The following is a 23,678-nucleotide window of genomic DNA, read 5'->3' as shown; positions in this document are numbered from 1 at the left end:
GAGGTCCTTCGATGTTTCCTTTACCAGAATAACTAAAAATCACTTCACGGGAAAAATATGGGCAAACCATAAGCAATCTCCAACTACTAATATCGACTTTTCATTAGAAGCACAGAAGCGAAACAAAATGAAATTAAGAAAAAGAGCAATCTAATCTGAAATAAGCCAGCCTTAATAAAGCTAAGTTCACACAGGTGGAAGACTATTCTTACCCTTGATACTTGAAACTAACCTCCAAACCTACTTCACGTTGGTTCGCCAAGCAACTTTGAGAAACCGTATTTGCAATTAATTTCTCTATTTAGTTGTGTTTGAAAGCCTATTGAATCGCTTTGAAATAGTTTCCCTGTAAGTGTTAGCATGGCTTAAGTGACCTTTTTATCGACATTAGTTGCATAAGCCGAGTTGCAAGGGCTGGAGCTCATTTACACGCACTGCATTTATACCAGTACGCCATTAACGCTTAGATTTGTCAACTTTTCGAAACGTCATCCTTAGGCACAAAGCCTGACGGCTATACGCTTTAGTGGGCAGTAGGAAAAAAAATCTCCAACTATTAATATCAACTTTTTATTAAAAGCACAGAGGCGAAACAAAATGAAATTAAGGAAAAAAGCAATCTAATCGGAAGTCAGTGAACCTTAATAAAGCTAAGTTCACACAGGTTGAAGACTACCCTTAATACTTGAAACTGACCTCCAAACGCGCTTCACGTTGATTCGCCAAGCAAGTTCAAGAAATTGCATTTGTAATTAGTTTCTCCATTGTTAGCTATGTGTGAGGACGCCTTTGGAATCACTTCGAAACAGTTTCCCTGTTAGTGTTAACGTGGCTTAAGTGACCTTTTTATCGACATTAGTTTAATTAGGCGAGTTGAAAGGACTGGAGCTCATTTACACGCACTACTTGCTATTAACGGCAACGCTTAGATTTCTCACCTGTTCGAAACGCCATCCTTCGGCGTTAATGTAGTCACTTTTGTAGTGCACCAATGCCAAGATGAAATACCTTGCTTACGTGTCGCTTATCTTATATCCTCTTTCGTTATTTATAATATCAGAAGTTTATGACTTCTTATCCGGGGAAGTATTGGACTCTAACCATATCCGGAACCATCTCTGTTAGACAACTTCTTTTTAGGTCCGATCACCGCGCCACCTACGGCGTTTCCCTCATTTTGAGCTGGCAGGCTGATTTGCGCGTCAGCAGCGGGCAAGTAACGAAACTTTAAGGTGTGTCCTGAGGTTTGAGGTAACGAATCAGAAACGGTGACAAGAACAGCTGTTAATAGAGTTTGCTAGAAATTCCGGTCAAACTAGTGTGGGGTCCTAGGCCCACGGATTGCAATGGATTTTCATAGAGTTCTAGCCAGACGGCTTTTCAACGATTGGCGCTGAAGAGGTTTTGAACACGCCCCACAGTTTGAGTGCCACAGCCTCTCGGTGTGGAATTTTTTTCAGTAGATTAGATAGTTTTCCTAGTGGGGAGGAAACTTTCAACCCTCTTTTACGATTGAAATAGGAAATTTTGACTAGCAGGGATGGATACTATAGAAAGGGTTAGTGTAGAATACTTCCCAGGATAAGAAGTCATTAACTTCTGATAATATTGGGATAAATGGCATATTTTTAACATTCAATATTAGCACACTTTATTCCTAAAGCCTAAACATAGTACATGGATAAGTAAAAGTTAAAATGTATGAATAAAATCAAGTTATTTCTCTCTTATCATTTACCGTGCAAATTTTTGATACATATAAGAAGATACTTTGATAGTGGAGTCAAGTTCATTAGTTAAAAGTTAAATTTCAGTGGAGTATATTTTGTTTTCTTATAAAGCATTGAGTAGTTAAAATGTTTCTATACTAATAATAGACAATACCGTTAAATGTTTGCAGAAAAACCAACGCACATTAGGGACACCGCAATCTCAGGTTATTTCCCTGGCTCCAAAAGGCAAAACCAGACGAAGCCCGAGCTCACTAAACGCGGGAGACTATCCGACTCGCACTACCTCTAGCTTTGTTTCTGGCGCGAGGGAAAAAAACTAAGAAGGCTAAGCCATTGAAAACTTTAGACAATGCATCTTCACGAAGAGGTTGCAACGTTTACCATGGATACAAGAAACGACTTAAAAAGCTATAGAACGATTGTCAATACCAGAACTAGTTGCGATTGGAAAATTGAAAATCAATTCCAAACACAATATTATTGCAGCTAAAACAATTCCACACGTGTAAACACGAAAGAGAGCTTCGACGCCTTTGAATGAAATGGCTTTTATCTCTGCCGGTGGTTCAACCCATGTAATTAAATCTAGCAGATATTGATTGACTTTTCGATGCTTGTCCAACCATTGCGTCTCCATTATAGAGTCTTGCCTATAGCAAATAGTAAACTATAAGTATGCGTTTTTCTTACAGTAGAGGCTTAAACAGTATCTTTTTAGTTTTACGATTAGCGTGTCTCCCCTTGGAAAGTGTTTACTTTTTGCTATACTCACATCTTATCCGTAATGTCGTTAAAGTCACTGTCATTTGACATTTTGAAGGAATTAAGATGCGTTATGCAGAACTGGGTAACTGGTTTTGAAATGAATAGCTTCGGAATTTTCATTTTATCAATTAATCCCATTCCCGATATAATTCCAATAGCGTCGGCAAACATATTTTTTAGGAAAAAATACACTTCGTTTTCAGACATATCCGAATAGAAGTCGTCAAACGCCATATCGGTTTGCGTAATATATTTCACAGTTTTGTCGATGTATTTAAACGTGTCGCTAGTTGATGCCTTAAAATCAACAGTAAGACAATTAAGAGTACGGTATAGTAATACCAGAAGTGGATCATATTACAGCTCCCTAGAAGTACTGGACGATATAACATCGCCGTGCACCAGCATTGTCTCCTAGCACTGAAGAGAAAAGGGTATATGCGAAACGCAGCGGCGAATTTGTGAACTAAACCAGAGGAATGATTTTGGCGCGAAAGTAATTTTCAATAAGCGGGCGAAGCAAACGGAAGTAAGTGGTAGGCTGTTAGCCAATGAGGAAAGGTTTGAGATAGAAGAGCGCGGAAGGAAACAAGTTGTTCCATACAAAGTGTTGGGTTGTGAATATAATAGTAGAAGTCCACTTTATTTTTCCGATTTTAAAAAATAATTGGCGGTCTATAGGTATTTTTTAAACGCTTGTGTTGAAAAGGAAATTAATATGAATTCAAATTATCAAAATAGCCTTCATCATGCTAGAATATTTCTAATGTATCCCTAGTGCTGTACAGCACTGAGCTAAGCTTCCACCGATCGATTTAAAGGTTTTTAGCGGAGATAGTTGGGCCGGTTTATTACTAATTAAAGGTTATGTGCGTCGACATAGAAATTTGTTTTCGTATTTTTAAGTGTGACGAATTTTTTCAATGCTTTGACTTTTTCCGTTTTCGAAAGATGCTGGTCAATATTTTTCAGTTTTACAAAACGTTTTTTTAGTTGCATACGGTTAAGTGCTTTTAATATCACATAGATCGTGTTCAGAGGTCTCTTTAATGTGGGCATGCAACCATTGCAATTAGTTACATTGATCCTAACATAAGTCATTCTAAATCAAAATTATAACGCGATAATAAACTTCACACTAATCTCGACACTGACGGCGGTCAGACAGCCATTATCATCAACCGGAACTTCCGTAGGTTAACCTAACTCAAGATCCGGGTTAATGGGAAAACTATACTTGTAAAACTGAACTATAGATGGCGGGCTCGGATGTCTTGGAAGAAAACGCTGTTTACAAAAGCATAACCTACGTCCAGTACTTATAGGGAGCTGATATATGATTCACTTATGGTAATACCGTACGGTGCTAATAGTGTTTGGTATTTCTCTATCTTTAACATTGCAGGTTTATATTACAAAAGGAAACATTTTATACACTTCTGATATTCGTTAACGGTATTTAAACTTAATTTACAGTAATTTAGACTATTTTTCGTGTTTTCGCTGTCTTTTGGTGTTACCTACTGGCAGCGGTTTGCCATAGTTGTGGAAAGATTGTATTGTTTGTTCCGCGGGACTCATGACGGGGCATTTTCTATAACTGTGTCTCAGACCTCACTAAAGATACCTCCAATTTGCCTCCAGTTTGCTAATTATCTTAAATTTTACGAGTTCTTGGTATTTGACGGTATTTTACTAACTGACGACATTATGCCTGCGGCTAAGGATCCGTGCCTCCTTTGTCAAGGCCAGATTTGGGGTTCGCAGAAACTTATTCGATGTCCTACTCCTGACTGCTCTGGGAGAGCTCATGCCAAATGCTGCACCGGTTCACCCACTGCTTGCCCAACTTGCACATCTGGTTCCTTTATCAAATCTGGTAACATTACTTTTGCCGCTGACTGCTCGTCACTGACAGACCATCGTGAGACTCTTACTTTGGATGACGTTCATGACGCTTTTCACAACCTTCTCAAGCGAGATAGTCTCACACGTGAGCCTGATTCTGTCATAGACCTCATTCTTCGCAAACTAGACGAACACCAGACCATTATTGCGGGTCTTGACGCCAAAGTTATGGCCTTGGAAAAAGAGAATCGAGAGTTACGCGAAGCTAACTTAATGCATCAACGGGCGTCTCGCCCTACCGTTCTTCCACATCACTCGTTGGCTTTTCCGCCTTTGATACCGACAACACGTGATGTTGATCACGCTCAGCCTCCAACTAATAGTACCCTATTCTCGCGAATGCTATCCGGTGCTCCAACGACTAATCACTTGCAACAGTCTTCCGGTCTGTCATTAGTCACCACACAGCCTAAACAGCGTCCTAGGCAAGATATTCAAATTGGCTCAGGCGTTACACACTCCAGGATTAAAACGGTTGCTTCTGCCGCGCGTACATCAGCACCAGCTTTAAAGGCTATCTTTGTTAGTCGCCTAGACAAGAATTTCACATCAGCCGATTTGACTGAGGCTTTAGTTGAGGACTGCGGGATTAAGTCCGCATATTGCATCCGTCTACGGCCCAAGGAACCCAAGGCGAACCACTCGTCTTTCTACGTCACGTGTCGTGACCAAGCGGAATTTGACAAGCTCAGCGATCCAGACACATGGCCTTGTAACCCTTACAAAAATCTTCTTAAGAACTCTTAAGAAAATTCCTTGGGAAATTTCTTTGGAAATCCTTAAGGCGTTCTTTAGAAAATTGGGGAATATTGGCCCCTTTTTCTTTGGAAATTACTTTGGAAATATCTTTGGAATTTTCTTGGGAAATATCTTTGGAATTTTCTTGGGAAATATCTTTGGAATTTTCTTGGGAAATATCTTTGGAATTTTCTTGGGAAATATCTTTGGAGTTTTCTTGGGAAATATCTTTGGAATTTTCTTGGGAAATATCTTTGGAATTTACTTGGGAAATGTCTTTGGAATTTTCGTGGGAAATGTCTATGGAATTTTCTTGAGAAATATATAGGGAAGATTATGGGTTAATTCATTTAGTCACTTGAAACGAGGATAGTTCTCACATGGAAAACCATATCCCAATACAGGGAGTGTAGTTCTTATATGCTGAACTACACCCCTTATAGCGAGGGAAGTTCTCGCATGCAGTGTGAAATGGCTTATAAAGTCAGGCATTTAATCGACTTAAAAACATCCGTAAACGGCAGAAAGTTTTAAACTTGTCCAATTGTATGGGGTACTAAGTGGGTTTTGGAGGCTTTAATGGCCAAGCAGTAGATACAGACGTTGTTGTTAAATTTAATAATGTATATTCACTGAGAGTTTTTCGAGTATCAGAAACGCGTTTAACCTAATTTTCTCTACAATGTTTTTTAAAAAATATTTATTTTGGACTCTAATTACGCTCGAAATAAAGATAAAACATGCCATAAGAGAATTAAGCAAAAATTCCGACTGACAGCTTAGATTCCCTGTAAATCTAAACATAACGATTTTAATTACTCTTATTTTACTTTCAATCTATTTCATCCTTTACATAAACACCTCACGGATTATTAAAGGCAAAAAAAAAAAGATAAAAAAAGAAAACAATGGGTAAATATAACATTTCATTTCAGCGCTTGCTGAGTCTTATAGCCTTCGTGAAAGTTTTTAATTTTTTTAACCATCAAGTTAATATCTATCTAGGAAAACTTTAGCTAAACAATTAGGGTAAAAATATTGTTTAGATAATTATATGTAAAGCATAATTGCAATATATCTGGCCCTTTGAAATTCATCTCTAAAATTCTAAACTAATTTCGTTGAAAAATAAACCCTAGACCTTCTTTAGAAATTTATCTCTTGAATTCCAAACGAATTTCATTGGAAAATAAACACTAGATCTTCTTTGGAAATTTATCTCTAGAATTCTTAAAGAATTTCTTAGGAAAATAAACCCTAGAGCTTCATTGGACATTTATCTCAATAATTCCTAACGAATTTCCTTGGGAAATTAACCCTAGACTTTTTTGGAAATTGATCTCAAGAATTCCTAAAGAATTTCGTTGGAAAATAATCCCTAGACCTTCTTAGGAAATTTATCTCTAGAATTCCTAAAGAATTTCTTTAGAAAATAATCCCAAGAAGTTCTTTGGAAATTTATCTCTAGAATGCCTAAAGAATTTCTTTAGAAAATAATCCCACGACATTCTTTGGAAATTTATCTTTAGAATTCCTAATGAATTTTTTTAGAAAATAATCCCTAGACCTTCTTAAGAAATTTATCTCTAGAATCCCTAAAGAATTTCTTTAGAAAATAATCCCAAGACATTCTTTCGAAATTTGTCTCAAGAATTCTTTAGGAAATTCCAAGGAAGTCTTTGGAAATAGTTTCTTTAGAAAATTATCCCAAGGGCTCCGTAGGGTTCCAAAGAAATTCCTTTAGAACTCTTAAGAACATTTTTGTAAGGGAACTCCATCATTGCCAAGTTTCGTGGTGAACCACGTAAAGAATTCTACCATGAATCCGAATTGACGTCCGCAGAAATTAACGCGGCACCACCATCTACACACTCAACTCCTGCACAATGAAGTCGATATCCATAGCTTATCAAAATGTGCGCGGACTACGGACAAAGGCTTCCGAGTTTATGGACAACGCTATTTCACTCGACTTTGACATTGTATGTATAACAGAAACTTGGTTCAACCAAGAACACTTCAATTCAAACTACTTTCCCAATACGTACACTGTTTATCGCGCTGATAGACCTGATTTAGATTACAAAAACATTCGGGGTGGTGGCGCTCTAATTGCCATTAAAAAGTCTATTGTTAGTACAAGGCGCCATGATCTGGAGGGCGTCGCTGAGTGCGTCTTTGTGGAAGTTAAGCTGCGCTCTGACGAGTCCCTCCTGATAGGCAACGTCTATTTTCCCCCTTCGTCCACTGACGTTCGTTACCGTACGTTTAAACAACGCCTTCTCCAGGACTTACCAGCCCAGGACACCAACATACTGCTCATTGGGGACTTCAATTTACCCGGTGTTCACTGGCTTACTAATGACTCTTTGGGCTGTACCACCCTTACTGTAAATAAGGCTCGTCACATCTTTGAAGTCTGCTTTTATTACAACCTTGTTCAATTTAATGATTTAAAAAATTCCTGTGATAATATTTTGGATTTATGTTTAGCCAATGTTAACACCTTAGACATTTTACATCTCTCTGAGCCTTACGTTAATCCGGATCCTTATCACCCTCCCTTTATCATTAATTATCCCTTACAAAAATGTTCTTAAGAGTTCTAAAGGAATTTCTTTGGAACCCTACGGAGCCCTTGGGATAATTTTCTAAAGAAACTATTTCCAAAGACTTCCTTGGAATTTCCTAAAGAATTCTTGAGACAAATTTCGAAAGAATGTCTTGGGATTATTTTCTAAAGAAATTCTTTAGGGATTCTAGAGATAAATTTCTTAAGAAGGTCTAGGGATTATTTTCTAAAAAAATTCATTAGGAATTCTAAAGATAAATTTCCAAAGAATGTCGTGGGATTATTTTCTAAAGAAATTCTTTAGGCATTCTAGAGATAAATTTCCAAAGAACTTCTTGGGATTATTTTCTAAAGAAATTCTTTAGGAATTCTAGAGATAAATTTCCTAAGAAGGTCTAGGGATTATTTTCCAACGAAATTCTTTAGGAATTCTTGAGATCAATTTCCAAAAAAGTCTAGGGTTAATTTCCCAAGGAAATTCGTTAGGAATTATTGAGATAAATGTCCAATGAAGCTCTAGGGTTTATTTTCCTAAGAAATTCTTTAAGAATTCTAGAGATAAATTTCCAAAGAAGATCTAGTGTTTATTTTCCAATGAAATTCGTTTGGAATTCAAGAGATAAATTTCTAAAGAAGGTCTAGGGTTTATTTTTCAACGAAATTAGTTTAGAATTTTAGAGATGAATTTCAAAGGGCCAGATATATTGCAATTATGCTTTACATATAATTATCTAAACAATATTTTTACCCTAATTGTTTAGCTAAAGTTTTCCTAGATAGATATTAACTTGATGGTTAAAAAAATTAAAAACTTTCACGAAGGCTATAAGACTCAGCAAGCGCTGAAATGAAATGTTATATTTACCCATTGTTTTCTTTTTTTATCTTTTTTTTTTTGCCTTTAATAATCCGTGAGGTGTTTATGTAAAGGATGAAATAGATTGAAAGTAAAATAAGAGTAATTAAAATCGTTATGTTTAGATTTACAGGGAATCTAAGCTGTCAGTCGGAATTTTTGCTTAATTCTCTTATGGCATGTTTTATCTTTATTTCGAGCGTAATTAGAGTCCAAAATAAATATTTTTTAAAAAACATTGTAGAGAAAATTAGGTTAAACGCGTTTCTGATACTCGAAAAACTCTCAGTGAATATACATTATTAAATTTAACAACAACGTCTGTATCTACTGCTTGGCCATTAAAGCCTCCAAAACCCACTTAGTACCCCATACAATTGGACAAGTTTAAAACTTTCTGCCGTTTACGGATGTTTTTAAGTCGATTAAATGCCTGACTTTATAAGCCATTTCACACTGCATGCGAGAACTTCCCTCGCTATAAGGGGTGTAGTTCAGCATATAAGAACTACACTCCCTGTATTGGGATATGGTTTTCCATGTGAGAACTATCCTCGTTTCAAGTGACTAAATGAATTAACCCATAATCTTCCCTATATATTTCTCAAGAAAATTCCATAGACATTTCCCACGAAAATTCCAAAGACATTTCCCAAGTAAATTCCAAAGATATTTCCCAAGAAAATTCCAAAGATATTTCCCAAGAAAACTCCAAAGATATTTCCCAAGAAAATTCCAAAGATATTTCCCAAGAAAATTCCAAAGATATTTCCCAAGAAAATTCCAAAGATATTTCCCAAGAAAATTCCAAAGATATTTCCAAAGTAATTTCCAAAGAAAAAGGGGCCAATATTCCCCAATTTTCTAAAGAACGCCTTAAGGATTTCCAAAGAAATTTCCCAAGGAATTTTCTTAAGAGTTCTTAAGAAGATTTTTGTAAGGGATCCCATTCCTTATTATCCTCCCCCACCTGTTGCAAACCCAACCTTTAAGTTCAAGCAAGGGAATTATCACCTCCTTTATACTACGCTACGCGATTCTGACTGGCAGGCATTACTGAACTCCCGGGATGTTAACTCATGCGCGGAACTACTGACCTTGTATATTCAAGGCGCCATGGAAGCTGCCATTCCTCTCAGGGCTGGCAAAGGTACCGTTGCATTCCCTAATTGGTATTCTTCTGACTTGCGCTATGCGATACGAAGAAAGAAATACTACTTTAACAAACATAAACGTACCAATCTCATGGCAGATTTTATCAACTATAAAAAACAAAGAGCGTTAGTTAGGAAATACACAAAGCGTGATAAAAACATGGAGGGCAAACGCGTCTGTCAGGATGCCTTGACACGTCCTAAGAAATTCTGGAGCTTTGTGAACGGGAACATCAAAGCTGCTTCCCCTCGCATCTCTCTAAAATTTGGCCAAGAAATGGTTACGGATCCTCAGAAACTCGCAGCTCACTTCGGGGACCATTTTTCCCGTATTTCAGTTGATAAGCGCCCTTCCTGTGGCCGTTATGATTACGATTCGTCTTCTACGGAACACCGCCCTTTATCCTCCATGTTTTTCACAGAACAAGAAATCTACCGTGCTATTTTAAAACTACCTAATAAGCAATCTACTGGTACGGATAAGATTCCGGCCTTTATTATTAAGGGTTGCGGTGACCTATTACTGTCCTCAATTGCCCATATTTACAACTTATCTTTAAAAACCCAAACATTCCCTACCATTTGGAAACAAGCTGTGGTAGCCCCCATTTATAAATCGGGTGCAGCATGTGATGTGAAAAATTATCGGCCTATTTCCTTATTATGCACCCTGGCCAAATTATTTGACATGTTGGTGCATGCTAGGTTACAGGCTTGGTTTTCCACCTTCCCATACGATTGTCAACATGGCTTCGTGCCGGGAAGGAGTGTTGACACTAACCTCGCGACATTCATGAACTACGTAGCGCCGGAGGTGGAAAGTCGTGGCCAGGTCGATGTTGTTTACCTCGACTTGGCCAAGGCTTTTGATCGGGTTTCCCATTCATATTTACTAGATAAGATGCGTATTTTGGGTGTGGGGGACCAACTGTTAGGGTGGTTTCGCTCCTATTTGGAAATGAGAACCAACCGGATTAAATGTAATGGCGTACTTAGCTCTAATATTTACCAAATGAACTGCGGTGTTCCCCAGGGTTCATCTCTTGGCCCTTTATTATTCAATTTGTATATATATGATTTGCAATTTTCAATTAAGTACTCGAAATTAATAGCTTTTGCTGATGATCATAAAATCTGTAAAATTATCAACTCACGTGACGACTGCCGCAAGCTCCAAGCTGACTTAACCGCACTGTCCTTGTGGTGTGACAAAAACAATTTACCGATTAATCCCACCAAGTCATTACAAGTGGCCTTCACCAGGCGCATTAGTAGAGAAATTTGTGTCTCTTACACCATAGGGAATTCAATTATTCCTACACGTTTGGACGTAACTGATCTCGGTGTTACCTTCGATCGCGCTCTGCTCTTCCGAGCACACGTAACGCAAGCAGTAAATCGTTGTCGTAGGACACTGGGGGTGGCGTTAAAGCTATGTCGCTCGCTCAGATCTTTCAAACACTTTCGAATGCTATATCTCAGTCTTGTGCGATCGAGACTTCTCTACGGTTCAGTGGCTTGGAGTGGCTGCAGCTCGTACTTAAGAGAGCGTATAGAGGCCGTACAGCGGAAATTCATATCTTACAGTCACACTTTCTTTTTACGTCATGAGAATTACGATTACACACTTTTGTTAGCTCGCTTGGACCTTCCGTCCATTGAATACCAATTAGAATTATTAGATATAAAATTTCTGCATAAATTAATAAATAGTCAAATAACGCTTAGCGACCTATTGGCTAATTTAAACTATCTAGTTCCTCATACTTTTCGAAATAATGTCACCTTTTATGTGCCATGTCAATTTTTAAATCCAATCTACCGCATTCAAAGAACGTATAATAAGTACTCATTAGTTTTTGATATTTTTTCCATTTCTATAAAACAAATTCGTTAGCTTACAAATGTTATTTATTGCACTGGACTAAAGTTATATGTTTATCCTTTACTTGTATTCCTGAAAATTAATGTGTATATTCTCGTGAACTATATGTATAGTTTTTTATATGCACAATAAACATCCTATTCATTCATTCATTATTGATGGACCCTTAGTTTCAATTTCAATGAAAATGAAAATGAAAATGATCGATTAATCTCTAGAAGTACTTTCCTCGGGCTGTGAAACTTTTCAGATAAGAATCTGTCAGCTCCTGTGGCGCCCATAACATACTGGCTAATCTAATACGCACCAATTTATCTCAACAAAGGCAGGAACCAATCAAAATTTGTCCACGAGGGCGGAGCTAAAATTGGCCTTAGCTAAGCTTTACGACTAAGCTCCCTCGACTATGGGAGCATCTAGTGTCATTTGTTTAAACTAAACCACAGGCGTCGGCGATTAGTGAGAGGTACTCTTATTTTTTTCATGAGGCGAGCTTCTGATTGTCCTCCAACGCACACAGCCTTCCATTTACTTTTCGGACCAAATTCTTCCACAGATTTAATGTATTTGTGCGAGACGAAGGAAAACTCAGATTTCATGACGCTCTGTATTTGCATTACCATCAGAAATGTCGTCCACACCCATATGGCGAAAACTATTCGTAAGGTAGGGCTTCTTGGCATTGTTGCGTAAGCTGCAACAAAAGTGTATGGTATCCATAACTTTTCCCGAAATTCCTATCTGTAACGCCTAGTTTTGGCTTCATTGTTCAAACACCTCGGTTTCCGACTGCTTTATTCGAGAAAAATCTCCCCTTTCACGCAGAACTTATATTCTTGATACTTTTTGATAATTAACTTTGAAACAAGGGTCAAGATTCAAGACTTACTGTCGTGTAAAAATGCCATTAGCGCTTTCCAAATTTCTTTGCAGAAGTGTGTAAAGAAGCTTTGTTTCATTTTTGAATCGATTTTTCTAAATTGTTTTCCGTAATATGAGTTGATGGATAACAATAACGCTATTGAAATAATTGACAATATCGTTCCCATAAATACCTGAATATAAAAAACGTTTTATACTTGAAATGAAATACGCAGGCCTGCAATCATGTGAGCAATACTTGAAAGGTAGCAACGTTTAAGTATTATTTAATTATTTATTAAATAATTGTGAAAAATTTTGTTTTGATATTAGTAAACCAAAATTATTTTGAAAACGAAAAAAAAATTTAAAGACGGAGTCCGACTTCATAACAGTGTCGCCTTTCGTTATTACAATTATTCTAGTAAATTACCAATTTGAAATAGAAAATATTTCATATTTTATCTTAATTTGCTCAGCTTGACCATAAGCAAATCAAACTACCCGTAAGCGTGAATTCACAATAAGACCACGGGTAATCACCATTGTACAAGGGCGCCAGAGAGTAATTTGAGGTTCTACGCCACCTAGATGGAAAACAAAGCAATTTTCTCCTTCCCGATTCCCCCTTCCACCTTATAACCCGGAAATCTAAGCAGTCGTCTGCTTCTGCAATAAATGGCAGCGGTAATCGGTTTAGTACGGACTTTTAAGATTTAAGTTGTTACTTTAAGATTAGGAACAGTAAATTATTTCGAATTTTTAAAGAAAATGGGAAAAACTCTTAGTGATAAGAGTACACAGGACAACTGGTTTCTTATGAATTGGATAAGTACAAAGGAGAAAAGTGTAGGTTTCCGCATGCCTTTATTACGCGAACTTCAAAATCCACGTTTTAGCCCCACTAGCAGACGGCAATGTTTGTTGTGATTACAAGTATTAATAGAGGTAGAGCTTATAATAGGTAAGTTTAAGATATATATTAATCCTTGTATTTATTCCCAAGCTTCCGGTAGCATCCCTTGCGCGATTTGAATAAAATTGCCCTTTTGTGCCACCAGGAAGACTTGTGTCGCGAGTTTTACCTAGACAATGCCTGTGGCTAATTTCCCGTCGATTCACGCTTACGGGTAGTTTGATATCCTCATGGCTTGACTTATATAAGATGTTTGATCCGAAATTTAATGATCGATTTACACGGTACATGTTGGTATGTCTTACCCATTTGTCAACAACCACAATCTCTAACTTTGTTACGGAGCTGGGCTTAGGAGTAGTTGATATCATGACGAGAGTCGTATCATGGGAAGGTCGGGGAAAAGCAGCGATGCCATTTCTAATTCGAACTGATAGAAGTTCCATAACCGTTGAGCACCAGATCGCGTCAAGATTCTTTGAAAGGGATTTTTAAACAGGAAAAGATTAATAGGCAACAATGATTTCAAAATATACTGAGGAAATGTGTCTGGCTGCATAGACCATTTCGATGTAATTAAGAAGTAAAGACACGGGGGTTAAACTTCATCTTCCATATTAATTTTTGTATTATGAGAGTGAGCAGAGACGGCAATGGATGAACCCCCTTGCATGTCCCGATACTGAGGGTCGACATCCCTTTTTTTACGTCAAAAAGGTCTATTGCACCTCCACGAATGGTGCTAAGTTTTGCGACGGCGTTAGTCCAATATAGACCATGACTCTAGTAGATTTAAAATAACCTTGTTTATAATACTTACATATGGGAGCTCATCCGTTAAATTTAAATCAGCTAATTCATCTTCTGTTAAGCCTTCATAAGTAACACTAGAAATTAAATTTACATGAAAACGTATTTAGACGGCCGTTCTAGAATATTGACATAAGACTAAATTCCAAAAGGTTATTAAACATTTCTAAAATACTTTCTCGTGAAATAAAATGAATTTCTCTTTACCCTTCATAAAACAATTCAAAGTAATCCTTTATTAAATTCATGACAGGTGCAAAAAAATCTGTGTGTAGCGTTAAAGGCCGGGAAACAGCGAGAAGGGTTCTTGTCAAACTGAAAACCGTGCATCGAACTAACAATGGGCGACCGTGCTTCAAACTTTTTAGGGGTTCTTGTCAAACTGAAAGCCGTGCAAAGCGGTTCTTGTCAAACTGAAGATAAACAATGGACAACCTCTTAAATTTTGTTTCCCTGACTTTTTGCATCCCCATTAAGAGAAAAATATGAAATATAATTAACAAATAAATTCTTGGTTGATAAAGAGTGTTTCCTATTTACATCATGAACTCCAAATTTTAATGTGCTGTTAAACCTGGAAAAATTGTGAAACAATTAATAGATGCGTACAACATAGACTAATGGAGTTTCTTATTTAGATAAAACAACTAAAGATCTTTAGGGGTTAATAATGAAGCTACAATGTTACGGTTATATAATAGGAAATCTTACAAGTTGGGAAAACCAAAATAAACCTCTCCGAGCCGAGACGGATTTACTTTCTAATCTAAACACAGGTCCACCACCCAGTGAGAAAAACCGGAAATACGTAGTTCAAATTGTCGGGATATTGCGAAGGTCATTTGTAAAGGTTTATTCGTTTAACATTTCCCTGTGTATCCTCATAATTCTAATGAGGACCTTATATCTATCACTTAAAGTAACAGGCGGCTCCATTATCCCCTAGCATGCTGGCTAATCTTCTGGACACGAATTTTACCTTACCAAAGACAGGAACCAATCAGACCTAATGCACTAGGTCCCATTGGTTCCTACCTTTGGTTTAACTAGCCTTTGCCAAGCTTAGCCAACGTGTACACTATATATAAATGTAATAAAGCTGCAAAAAGGAAATGTTATCGTTTTGTAAGAGATCTTATCATGCTACTCGCTTTATATTAACTTTGATATCCGTGTAGTGTTTCGATTCGGATGCAATCTTCATTACTCGTTCTATATAAACTCTCAGTTGTGTCATTACATAGAAATAAGTTTATCTTAAATAATTAATTAAATATAACTGATATTAATTATTTTAATCGTCAGTATTTTACGTTAATTATAGCAGGGGTAAATAACGAAAGGAGTTAGAGACGCTAGCTTCCGTAGTGTAGAATACAGTGGGACCTTGAAACGTCATAGAATTTGTAACTAACGTAGTGCCATCTTTGGAACTGTATTGTAAATAAGACCAGAACCTTAAAAGTTTTGCCTTAAAATCTCGCGCCGCAAGGTATTCTGGGTAAAGTAAAATGGTGGGTGTCGATGTTGTGAAGTCGTCTCATAAATCAACCCAACATAATTATAATATTCAATCGCGAGTAAACAGCGATTTAAAGAAGAAAGATAAGTCAACAATTTGCAATTTGAAGCCGGGGAAATCCTCAAAATGTGTTCAAACTTGTTTTGCCATAAGTGCGCGGTTACAGAGTCGGCCCAGTGAGCCAAGGCTTAGTGATTTTTCCGAGTCAGTGCCAGTGGGAACTGTGGGATCAGGATCATCGACTGTATCTGTGACTAAAAAAATTAAAACAACTAAAACTGTATTGAAGGATGCAAAAACGACATTTAATTCCATTTCATTGTCGAATGAGGAATTTACCAACTTTAAAGTTGCATGTTTCTAATTCAAGTGCACCTTAATGAATAAACTTTTTTTTTTTATTAGAGGGAACTGAGCCAGGTGGGAAAGATTCCGCGGGCTCGTCTAAGTATACAAGAGTAGATCTTTAAGACAGAATAAACTATACATATATTTTTATATATATATATATATATTTTTTTTTATTTTTTTTTATTTTTTTTTTATTTCCCGGTTTAAGTTCCAAAGCATTCCCGCAAGAGCTTTCTCTTGGGGGGAGGTATCTGCTGGAGGACGTCCTGGCATTGAAGAGTCGTTTTGAGGACACGGTTGAGAAGCAAGGTGAACAGGGAGATAATTTCTTCAAAGGTGGGCGTGGTAGGTTTGGCAAGAACCAAGGCGGTTTCATATAACATGCTGAGAAGGTCGTCGGTTGATTGTTGAGGCGGTCGGGGTCCGGCGGATGGCCACGGCGCGTGTGGAGTAGCGGCGACGCCTGTCGGAAGAGGGGGGAAGTTGCTGAGTGTCGGTTGCGGGGCGGATGGCGGATGGGATTTTCGGTGGGCTTTGATAGCGTCATGTCGGGAAAGATTGTGTCGGTCTTGGAGACGGAGGATATGGATTTCGGTCTGGCGGTGAGGGCACTTGGCGGCTGTGGCAATATGGTCAAGGGCGCCGCAGTTAGCGCACTGCGTCGGGCCCTTACAATCCTGAGCATCCGCGTGGCTGACCCCACACGTGACACAGCGGAAAGGGCCCGTACAGTACTTGAGAGGATGTCCAAAACGGCGGCAGTTTTTGCATTGGAGCGGTTGGCGTTGATACGGGGAGACTTTGTAGTGGCGGTAGTACATTCGGATTTCGGAAGGAATCTCTGCTGGTCCAAAGTTGATCAAGTAGGTGGTGGTGGTCCCTAAGCGGGACACTTGGGCGCATGGAATGTTCTGGCGGTTTAGTGCATCGCTAATGAGGGCTTCATCGAGATTATCGGGGACCCGATATATAACCCCTTTGTTGCCTGGTTCGTGGTTCGGTCCCGGGGAGGAAATCGAAAAGTCGACACCGTCGAACGTACCCCAGTTGAGGATTTCATCATGTTGCGTTTGCGAAACGGGCACCACCAGTAGAGCGCCTCCTTTCAAGACCCGGAGGTCTTTCACTTCGCCGATGGAGTCTTCGAAATACTTACATAGGTAAATAAAGTCGACATCATGGAAGGTAAGTACATTGCTGCCTTGTGTATCCGTGGCGATCGGCCCTTCGCGGGTAACGGCGGGTTGTAAGATCAACGGTTTGACCCGAGCAGAGGCGACCGAAGGTTCCAAGTCGTCGGTGGTGTGTCCTCGTTCCGTGTCAGAGTGGGAATCATCGTCGGTTTGGGGAGAGGCCGAGGCTTCGCGTTGCTTTTTTTTCCGTTTTCTGGTCATAAGGGGGAAAGGGGAGGTGGGAAGAGAAAGAGCTAGAGGAGCGTGGTTGTGAACGGCAGTTTAGCGGAGCGCAAGAAGAGCGACCGATCGTCTCGCTGTCTAAAAACCGAATGAATGAATAAACTTTACTCTAAGCCTAATTCTCACTCAGTCGTAAGCAGACGAACACTAGCAGACAGGAGAAAATGGATATCCCAGCATGACTTTCGAAACTTTGCTGCCACGCTATTGGTTGGAAAATATCATACTTATTTTGAATTATAGACGGCGCGACCGAGGCGTTATCTCTTTTCTGTGTCTACGTTTGAAAGTCCCACTGTATTCTACACTATGGAAGCTAGCGTCTCTAACTCCTTTCGTTATTTACCCCTGATTATAGTTAAGTCGGTTTAAGAAACTTAATTCCTAAAATAATTTTAAACATAGCTATATTTAACGTTATACCTCTAGGGAACACCTATATCAGAACTTTCGTAAATTTAGGGTATATAAGGCGATTGATTCACATTAAGTGATAAGAAAATACGCAATTGCGTGAACCTTTGGTGGAAGCCCTGCCTTAGGGAGGCTAGACGTTTCTCGTAACCCTAGCCGCTCGCCGCGTACATCTTAAGCCTAACGACGATGATGGAGTAGAAGCCAATGTTAAAGATTGGTGTCTATGTGGTATAGACGAAAGACCAGTAGATGGTGGTGTTAGAAGCCAATGTTGCGGATTGGTGTCTATGTGGTATAGACGGAAGACCAGGAGATGGTGGTGGCTAGAAGCCAGTAAGGATAGATTGGTGTGCATGTGGGATACACGAAAGACTAGCGCATGGTGTTGTTGTTGGTAGCCAATAAATACTGAGGGTGTTGAATGAAAGAATTGGCGGTTAGTCAGCAGGTGAAGGCGTAACAACTAGTCAATGATTGGCGTTAAATAAGATAGATAAAGCTTTTCGGAATTTCTGTGTACTGCGAACGCGGTCCGGAAATTGCGAACACGTTTGCTCCGATTTGCCAACTGCGAACGCGGTGACAGACAGACACACACACAGACACGGTCAGTGTATTACCTCTCCGTGACGTCATCGTCACTCGGAGAGGTAAAAATGCTTAATGGTTAGGGGTTTGCCACTATACCAACCTTGAGAACCAAATCACTTCTTAAACATTTTTCTAGCGTTATTCATATCAACCATGGAGGTTTATGAAATTCGATAAAAAATATTTCTGACAACTAATGCACAAAGAAACCACTTTCTCAAATCAGAGATAATTTATAATAAGAAGTGGAAGCTCTTGCCCTTGACAGTGCTAAATACAATGTAGCTCAAACAAGTAGGCTGCGACGCTAAAACTGGCCAGGTAAATTTCCCGTCACATGACTCTCCTTTAATTTTAAAGTTTGTCCGCATTCACTGTTGGTTGTACAATTACCCAATGAGGGTTCGAGATTTCGAGTGCGACTGGCGCCATTTGGAGTTATTTAAATCAGATGTTTCTCTTTCCCTAAAAAGGTAGTGTCCATCTCTCCTGGAGATCCTCCCACAACATTCTAGACCCACCCTAGAGAGAGGGGCCACAAAAAATAGTACCGGAAATAGACCTGGCCAGTTTTGTTGATCACGTGATTTTTGAGCTACATAATATTCCTCAGTTTTCACTCCCTATTATAAAATCTCTCTGCTCAAATAAAGATAAGATTGTTGAAATGTTTTACAAGCCCAGTAGCCCATCGTAATTGAAAAAATTTTCGAAACATTTAATTAAAAAATTATTACTTGACTCTGTTGTTATTCATTTTTTCTAATTGACCACAAATCTAATTCGTCATCGATGCTCCCTCTAACAGAAAACTGAATCGAGCAAATGATTTCTCTATTTTAAACGTTATCCTTCATTTTCCTAAAAATGAATATCGTTTATAATTTTACCGCGATAATTGTTAATTACTGAAATATTTTCTCTTTATAAAAAAGAACCCTTTTCGTTCGAATGGAAACCGAAATTGTTAGTTGCAACAAACTTGGAAAGTATTTTTTCCAAGTAAATGGTAGAAAGTAAAAGCTTAAGATAATTACTGGTCTTGTTACGACATAAAACAATGTTTACAAAATATCTTGTGTCCATCCATTTTCGACATTTAATACTGTGAGATTCAAAAACTTTGTGTGTGAATCTTATCGGCTTTTGATAAAACCAACCTCTTCTTTCCAACTCCGTCCCATTGGAATTGTATTGTGAACCGTGTGACTTTCAGATATTTATGGAGGTTTGAAAGGGCTACATTCCTGGTACGGTATACCTCTTTAATATAAATTCATGGTTGAGAATTGAGTATTTAGATTTATATGGATGCCCTATTTGCCATGTGCTTTGAACATATGTGATAAGTTATAATTAAATTCTACATTATTTGTGTATCCTTTAGGACAACAACTTTGAATCCTTAAATCTGTTTGAATTCCTAACTAAAACTACGTTGAAATAAAAAGATTCCAATCTCAATTAAAGGAATGGGTCACCCTAGAATTTTTTTATTTTTTATTGGAAAGATCATATAAAAATATGGATATTTAAAATTGGAACCATGTATTTATCCACAATATTAAGGAAGATATGAGCATGTAACGTAATACACTGGCCCCTTTGCGCTAGGCCATACTATGAGTTGCCTTTCTGTATTTTCATAAATTTCGCCAATTTCCTAGTCTAAAACTTATTGGCTTTTGCTCACCCTCTGTTGGCCAATAATATAACTTTAAAAAGAGTGAGACGATCCAGAAAACGAAATTTGAGGGAACGTTTCTAGCAGCAGACAGTACGTGTTAAACGAGCTATCTTACTGGCGGAGTGTATGAGCCAATCATCGTTTGGACTAACACGCCACACAACATACAGAGAAGCTTCATTACAGGGGTTAATGGCGGCGCCCATATAAGTTAATTAATGGTATTTAATTGAATAGCTGGAATCGTAATTAAAAAATAAAAACCCGGATCGTTGCACTTACGCTACTTATAAATATATCAAGGAGAAAAAAAGTAGGCTTGTCTATTCCTTTAAGTAAACTGCCTAGGCCTTCTAATTTTTGGGCCTATTTTTATACTCGTCGAGGTATAAAGCTCCTTTTGCTCTCATCGAAGCCAACCTTTTTTTAATTTACAACTTTAAGGAGTGTAATAAATAATGAAATGACGAACCCTTATATTTCAAGGACTGGTTCAGCGACAGCTCAAATAGTACCAAGAAAAATGAGTCAAATACAATATTATTTCAGCTAATAATACTACGACTGAGGCGTGAGGTTCACAAATGCTTCCTTTTCCCGTAAAACAAAAATGACTTCGCGGGAAAAATATGGGCAATCTCCAACTACTGACATGGACTTTTGATTAAAAGCATAGAAGCGAAACAAAATGAAATTAAGGGACCGCAAACATCAATCTAGTCAGAAATCAGCGAGCCTTAAAAAAGTTAAGTTCACACAGGTGGAACTCCATACTGAAGACTATTCATACCCTTAAAAATTAAAACTAACCTCCAAACCCGCTTCACGTTGGTTCGCCAAGCAACTTCAAGAAACCGTATTTGCAATTAATTTCTCCTTTTAGTTGTGTTTGAAAGCCTATTGAATCGCTTTGAAATAGTTTCTCTGTAAGTGTTAACATGGCTTAAGTGACCTGTTTATCGACAACTTATTTGAAAACTTCAAAAAAAAAAATATGCTGCTTTGAATAAATAGCGATCCCTCTGCAAGTTACGTTTTCAAGAAATAATGCAATATTGTTCGTTTCCTTTAATTGTCTAAAACACCTTTTTAAATTAATTACTTTATCAAGACGTATTATTTAACAATAGAAGTTGAACAACGGAGTGAGGCACTGTTTTGAAAATATATTTGTTTCTAGCAGCAAGAAACTCGGTGTTGCCTGTTATAGGACATTTTTGAATTACTTTTCGAGCTGTTATTTCAAAAAACGTGGCATATTCAACCGAGAAAATAACCCGAATATAACGCCCGAGTGTAATAAATATTATTGTATTAATTTAAAAGCTTGAGACTTTATTACAGCCACGTTTCAAGATCATCTTTCCATACACATTTGAACTCCAATTGCCTATTTTTTATGTTAAAAAATTGTTTTCAATTGCACAAAACTATACAAGCTTTGAGTAACCTAACACAGTTCTCCATTAGTTTAAACCGTGGGGTTTCACAATAATTTCAACCAATCAGCGCTCTTTTAAAATTACCTTATCTTTTAGTTCTAGGCGGTGAATTTATACTTTTGAGGCTTAGGGGAGCTAAAATATTTTTGGTTCTTGGTGATACAAATCTGGAAATTGTAATGCGCTACTAGTGATTCACGAGTTTTACCGTATTAAACCATTAAGTATTTTATTCCTTGACTTACACCCTCACTTCTTGTTTTTAAAATATGCATTTGATGAATCTGTCTTGATCTGGTACTGTGAAATTGGTGCTATTTTCGCCTTAGCAATGTTCAACATGTTTGGCGCAATTCTGGGTTAATGTTTTATTGTTTCAATAACTCTTGCTTTACAGTAACCAGCTGTTGTATCTCACAGCATTATTTATCGAATATGAGTGGACACAGAAATTTCTTACTAATGGTTTTAGGACCTAAACAAGTTGGGAAAACCAAAATATTACCTCTCCGTGTCAAGAGGTCTACTACTACAAACTTATTTACCTAGATATGGAATTATTTCTTTTTTTTTGAAGTAAAAATTTACGAAATATTGAAGCAGTATTCCAAACATAGCGAATGTACAGTAAAGCAGACGACATTTTACATCCAATAAGGATAAATCTTGGACACATGGAAATCAGTCAATGGGGAAAAGAACAGGAAATGAAGTCTGCGCTTCAGCTGTTTAGCCTATATTCTGATAGCTACATTCACAACTGGTTTGCAGTGTAAACACTATCGTCTCGTCTCACCTCAACAATATTCTTAGTTTGCCAACATGAATGTTAACGTTAAATAACACCAAAGCTAAATTGTAGCTAGACACACTAATAGTCAATGCGCACCATAAAGAGAATAATAAGTCTGAAGCTACTACCCGTTCACCATTAGCCCTTTTACTAATTAAATTGCCACCATGATCTTTTCTTCCATTATAAAATCTTTACATGATTATTTAAGAGTGTATTTAACTTTCGGCTCACTCTGAACCGTTGATGTCTCTTCATTACAGACACGAAAATCAAAGCCACAAGTTTACTTCACCTCAGGCCTCAATTATTCACTCTTTATTTCACTAAGCCTATTGCGGATAATACTTGTTATACCCGCCGGAGTCTAGGTCATAGTTTTCTTCATGTAATCACTAAACCAAGGATTATTCTATATACAGATGTAGTATAGCTTAAGCAATATGTAAACAGCCATTTCAAATAACAATATTAAAAAAACTCTTTGGAATATCAAAATGAAACAGAGCTTTAAAGCTACAAAAGTACTTAATGCATCATAATTACGAAAAATATATTCACTTTATATTATGGAAAAAGGGAATATTAAGGTTCTGTATGATTTCTTAACACATCAACACAAGGCTAACTGCTAACGCGACGCACTAGTGTAACAATGGACGGACACACACAGACACAAGGAGTATAAACCCATTAGTGGAAGCAGTATTTTTTTTCCGAAACAATCTCGCTTATGTTTATCCTCTCTAAACTTCGCTAAAAACGTATTACTACTACGTAAAATATTAACAGACAGGCATTAAAGAAGGAGCGCAATATTATCCATATTTTCATTTCATATACAGAGAAAAGAAATTGTTATGTTTCTGAGAGGAGCTTCCCATTTTGGTTGTTGTTTTGAAAAATACATCGCAATGCACGGGCCTTGATAGATATAGGAGGCAATGAATGAAATATATCGCATGCACGGGCCTTGGCAGATATAGGAGGCGATGATAATCTCTCTCTTTGCACGAGAGGTTTATCTTTAATATTTAAATAAATATAATTATTTTTAATTATTTTAATCTTCAATAATTAACATTAATAAAAGTTAAATCGTTTAAAATAAAGTTAAACCTATTATCTTCTCAAACTTTGCTAATATTGACGTTTAAATTGAAGGGTACCCCTCTTGCCCACTTTCTTCAAATTTTGGGGTATATATACGATTCGTTTCCATTATAATAGTAAGGAAAAAGCGCAATTGCGAAAACCTTTGG

At 37.6% G+C, this 23,678-nt stretch overlaps 1 protein-coding gene across 1 annotated transcript; it reads right to left on the bottom strand.

The window, feature by feature from the left end:
- Positions 1-2,133: 2,133 nt before the first annotated feature.
- Positions 2,134-4,079, bottom strand: LOC149709098 (uncharacterized). Its single transcript, XM_089865004.1, has 3 exons — positions 4,023-4,079; positions 2,506-2,795; positions 2,134-2,383 (listed from the first exon to the last, which is right to left on the bottom strand). Exons 1-3 carry the CDS (start codon positions 4,077-4,079, stop codon positions 2,134-2,136), a joined length of 597 nt encoding a protein of 198 aa, XP_089721130.1.
- Positions 4,080-23,678: the final 19,599 nt, after the last annotated feature.

Source organism: Phalangium opilio, unplaced genomic scaffold (genome assembly GCF_054372755.1).
Source record: "Phalangium opilio isolate 3A_F unplaced genomic scaffold, DU_Popi_V2 ptg000013l_1, whole genome shotgun sequence".
NCBI lineage: Eukaryota > Metazoa > Arthropoda > Arachnida > Opiliones > Phalangiidae > Phalangium > Phalangium opilio.
This window is presented reverse-complemented; position numbering and strand designations above follow the sequence as displayed.

Bases quoted from the DNA above. Each gene is read 5' to 3' on its own strand.
- LOC149709098 (XM_089865004.1), bottom strand. From the start codon at position 4,079: ATGAGTCCCGCGGAACAAACAATACAATCTTTCCACAACTATGGCAAA. The intron at 2,796-4,022 runs GTAGGTAACACC...GTTGATTTTAAG, and splicing joins ACTATGGCAAACCGCTGCCA to GCATCAACTAGCGACACGTT. The intron at 2,384-2,505 runs GTGAGTATAGCA...TATTTGCTATAG, and splicing joins AACGACATTACGGATAAGAT to GCAAGACTCTATAATGGAGA.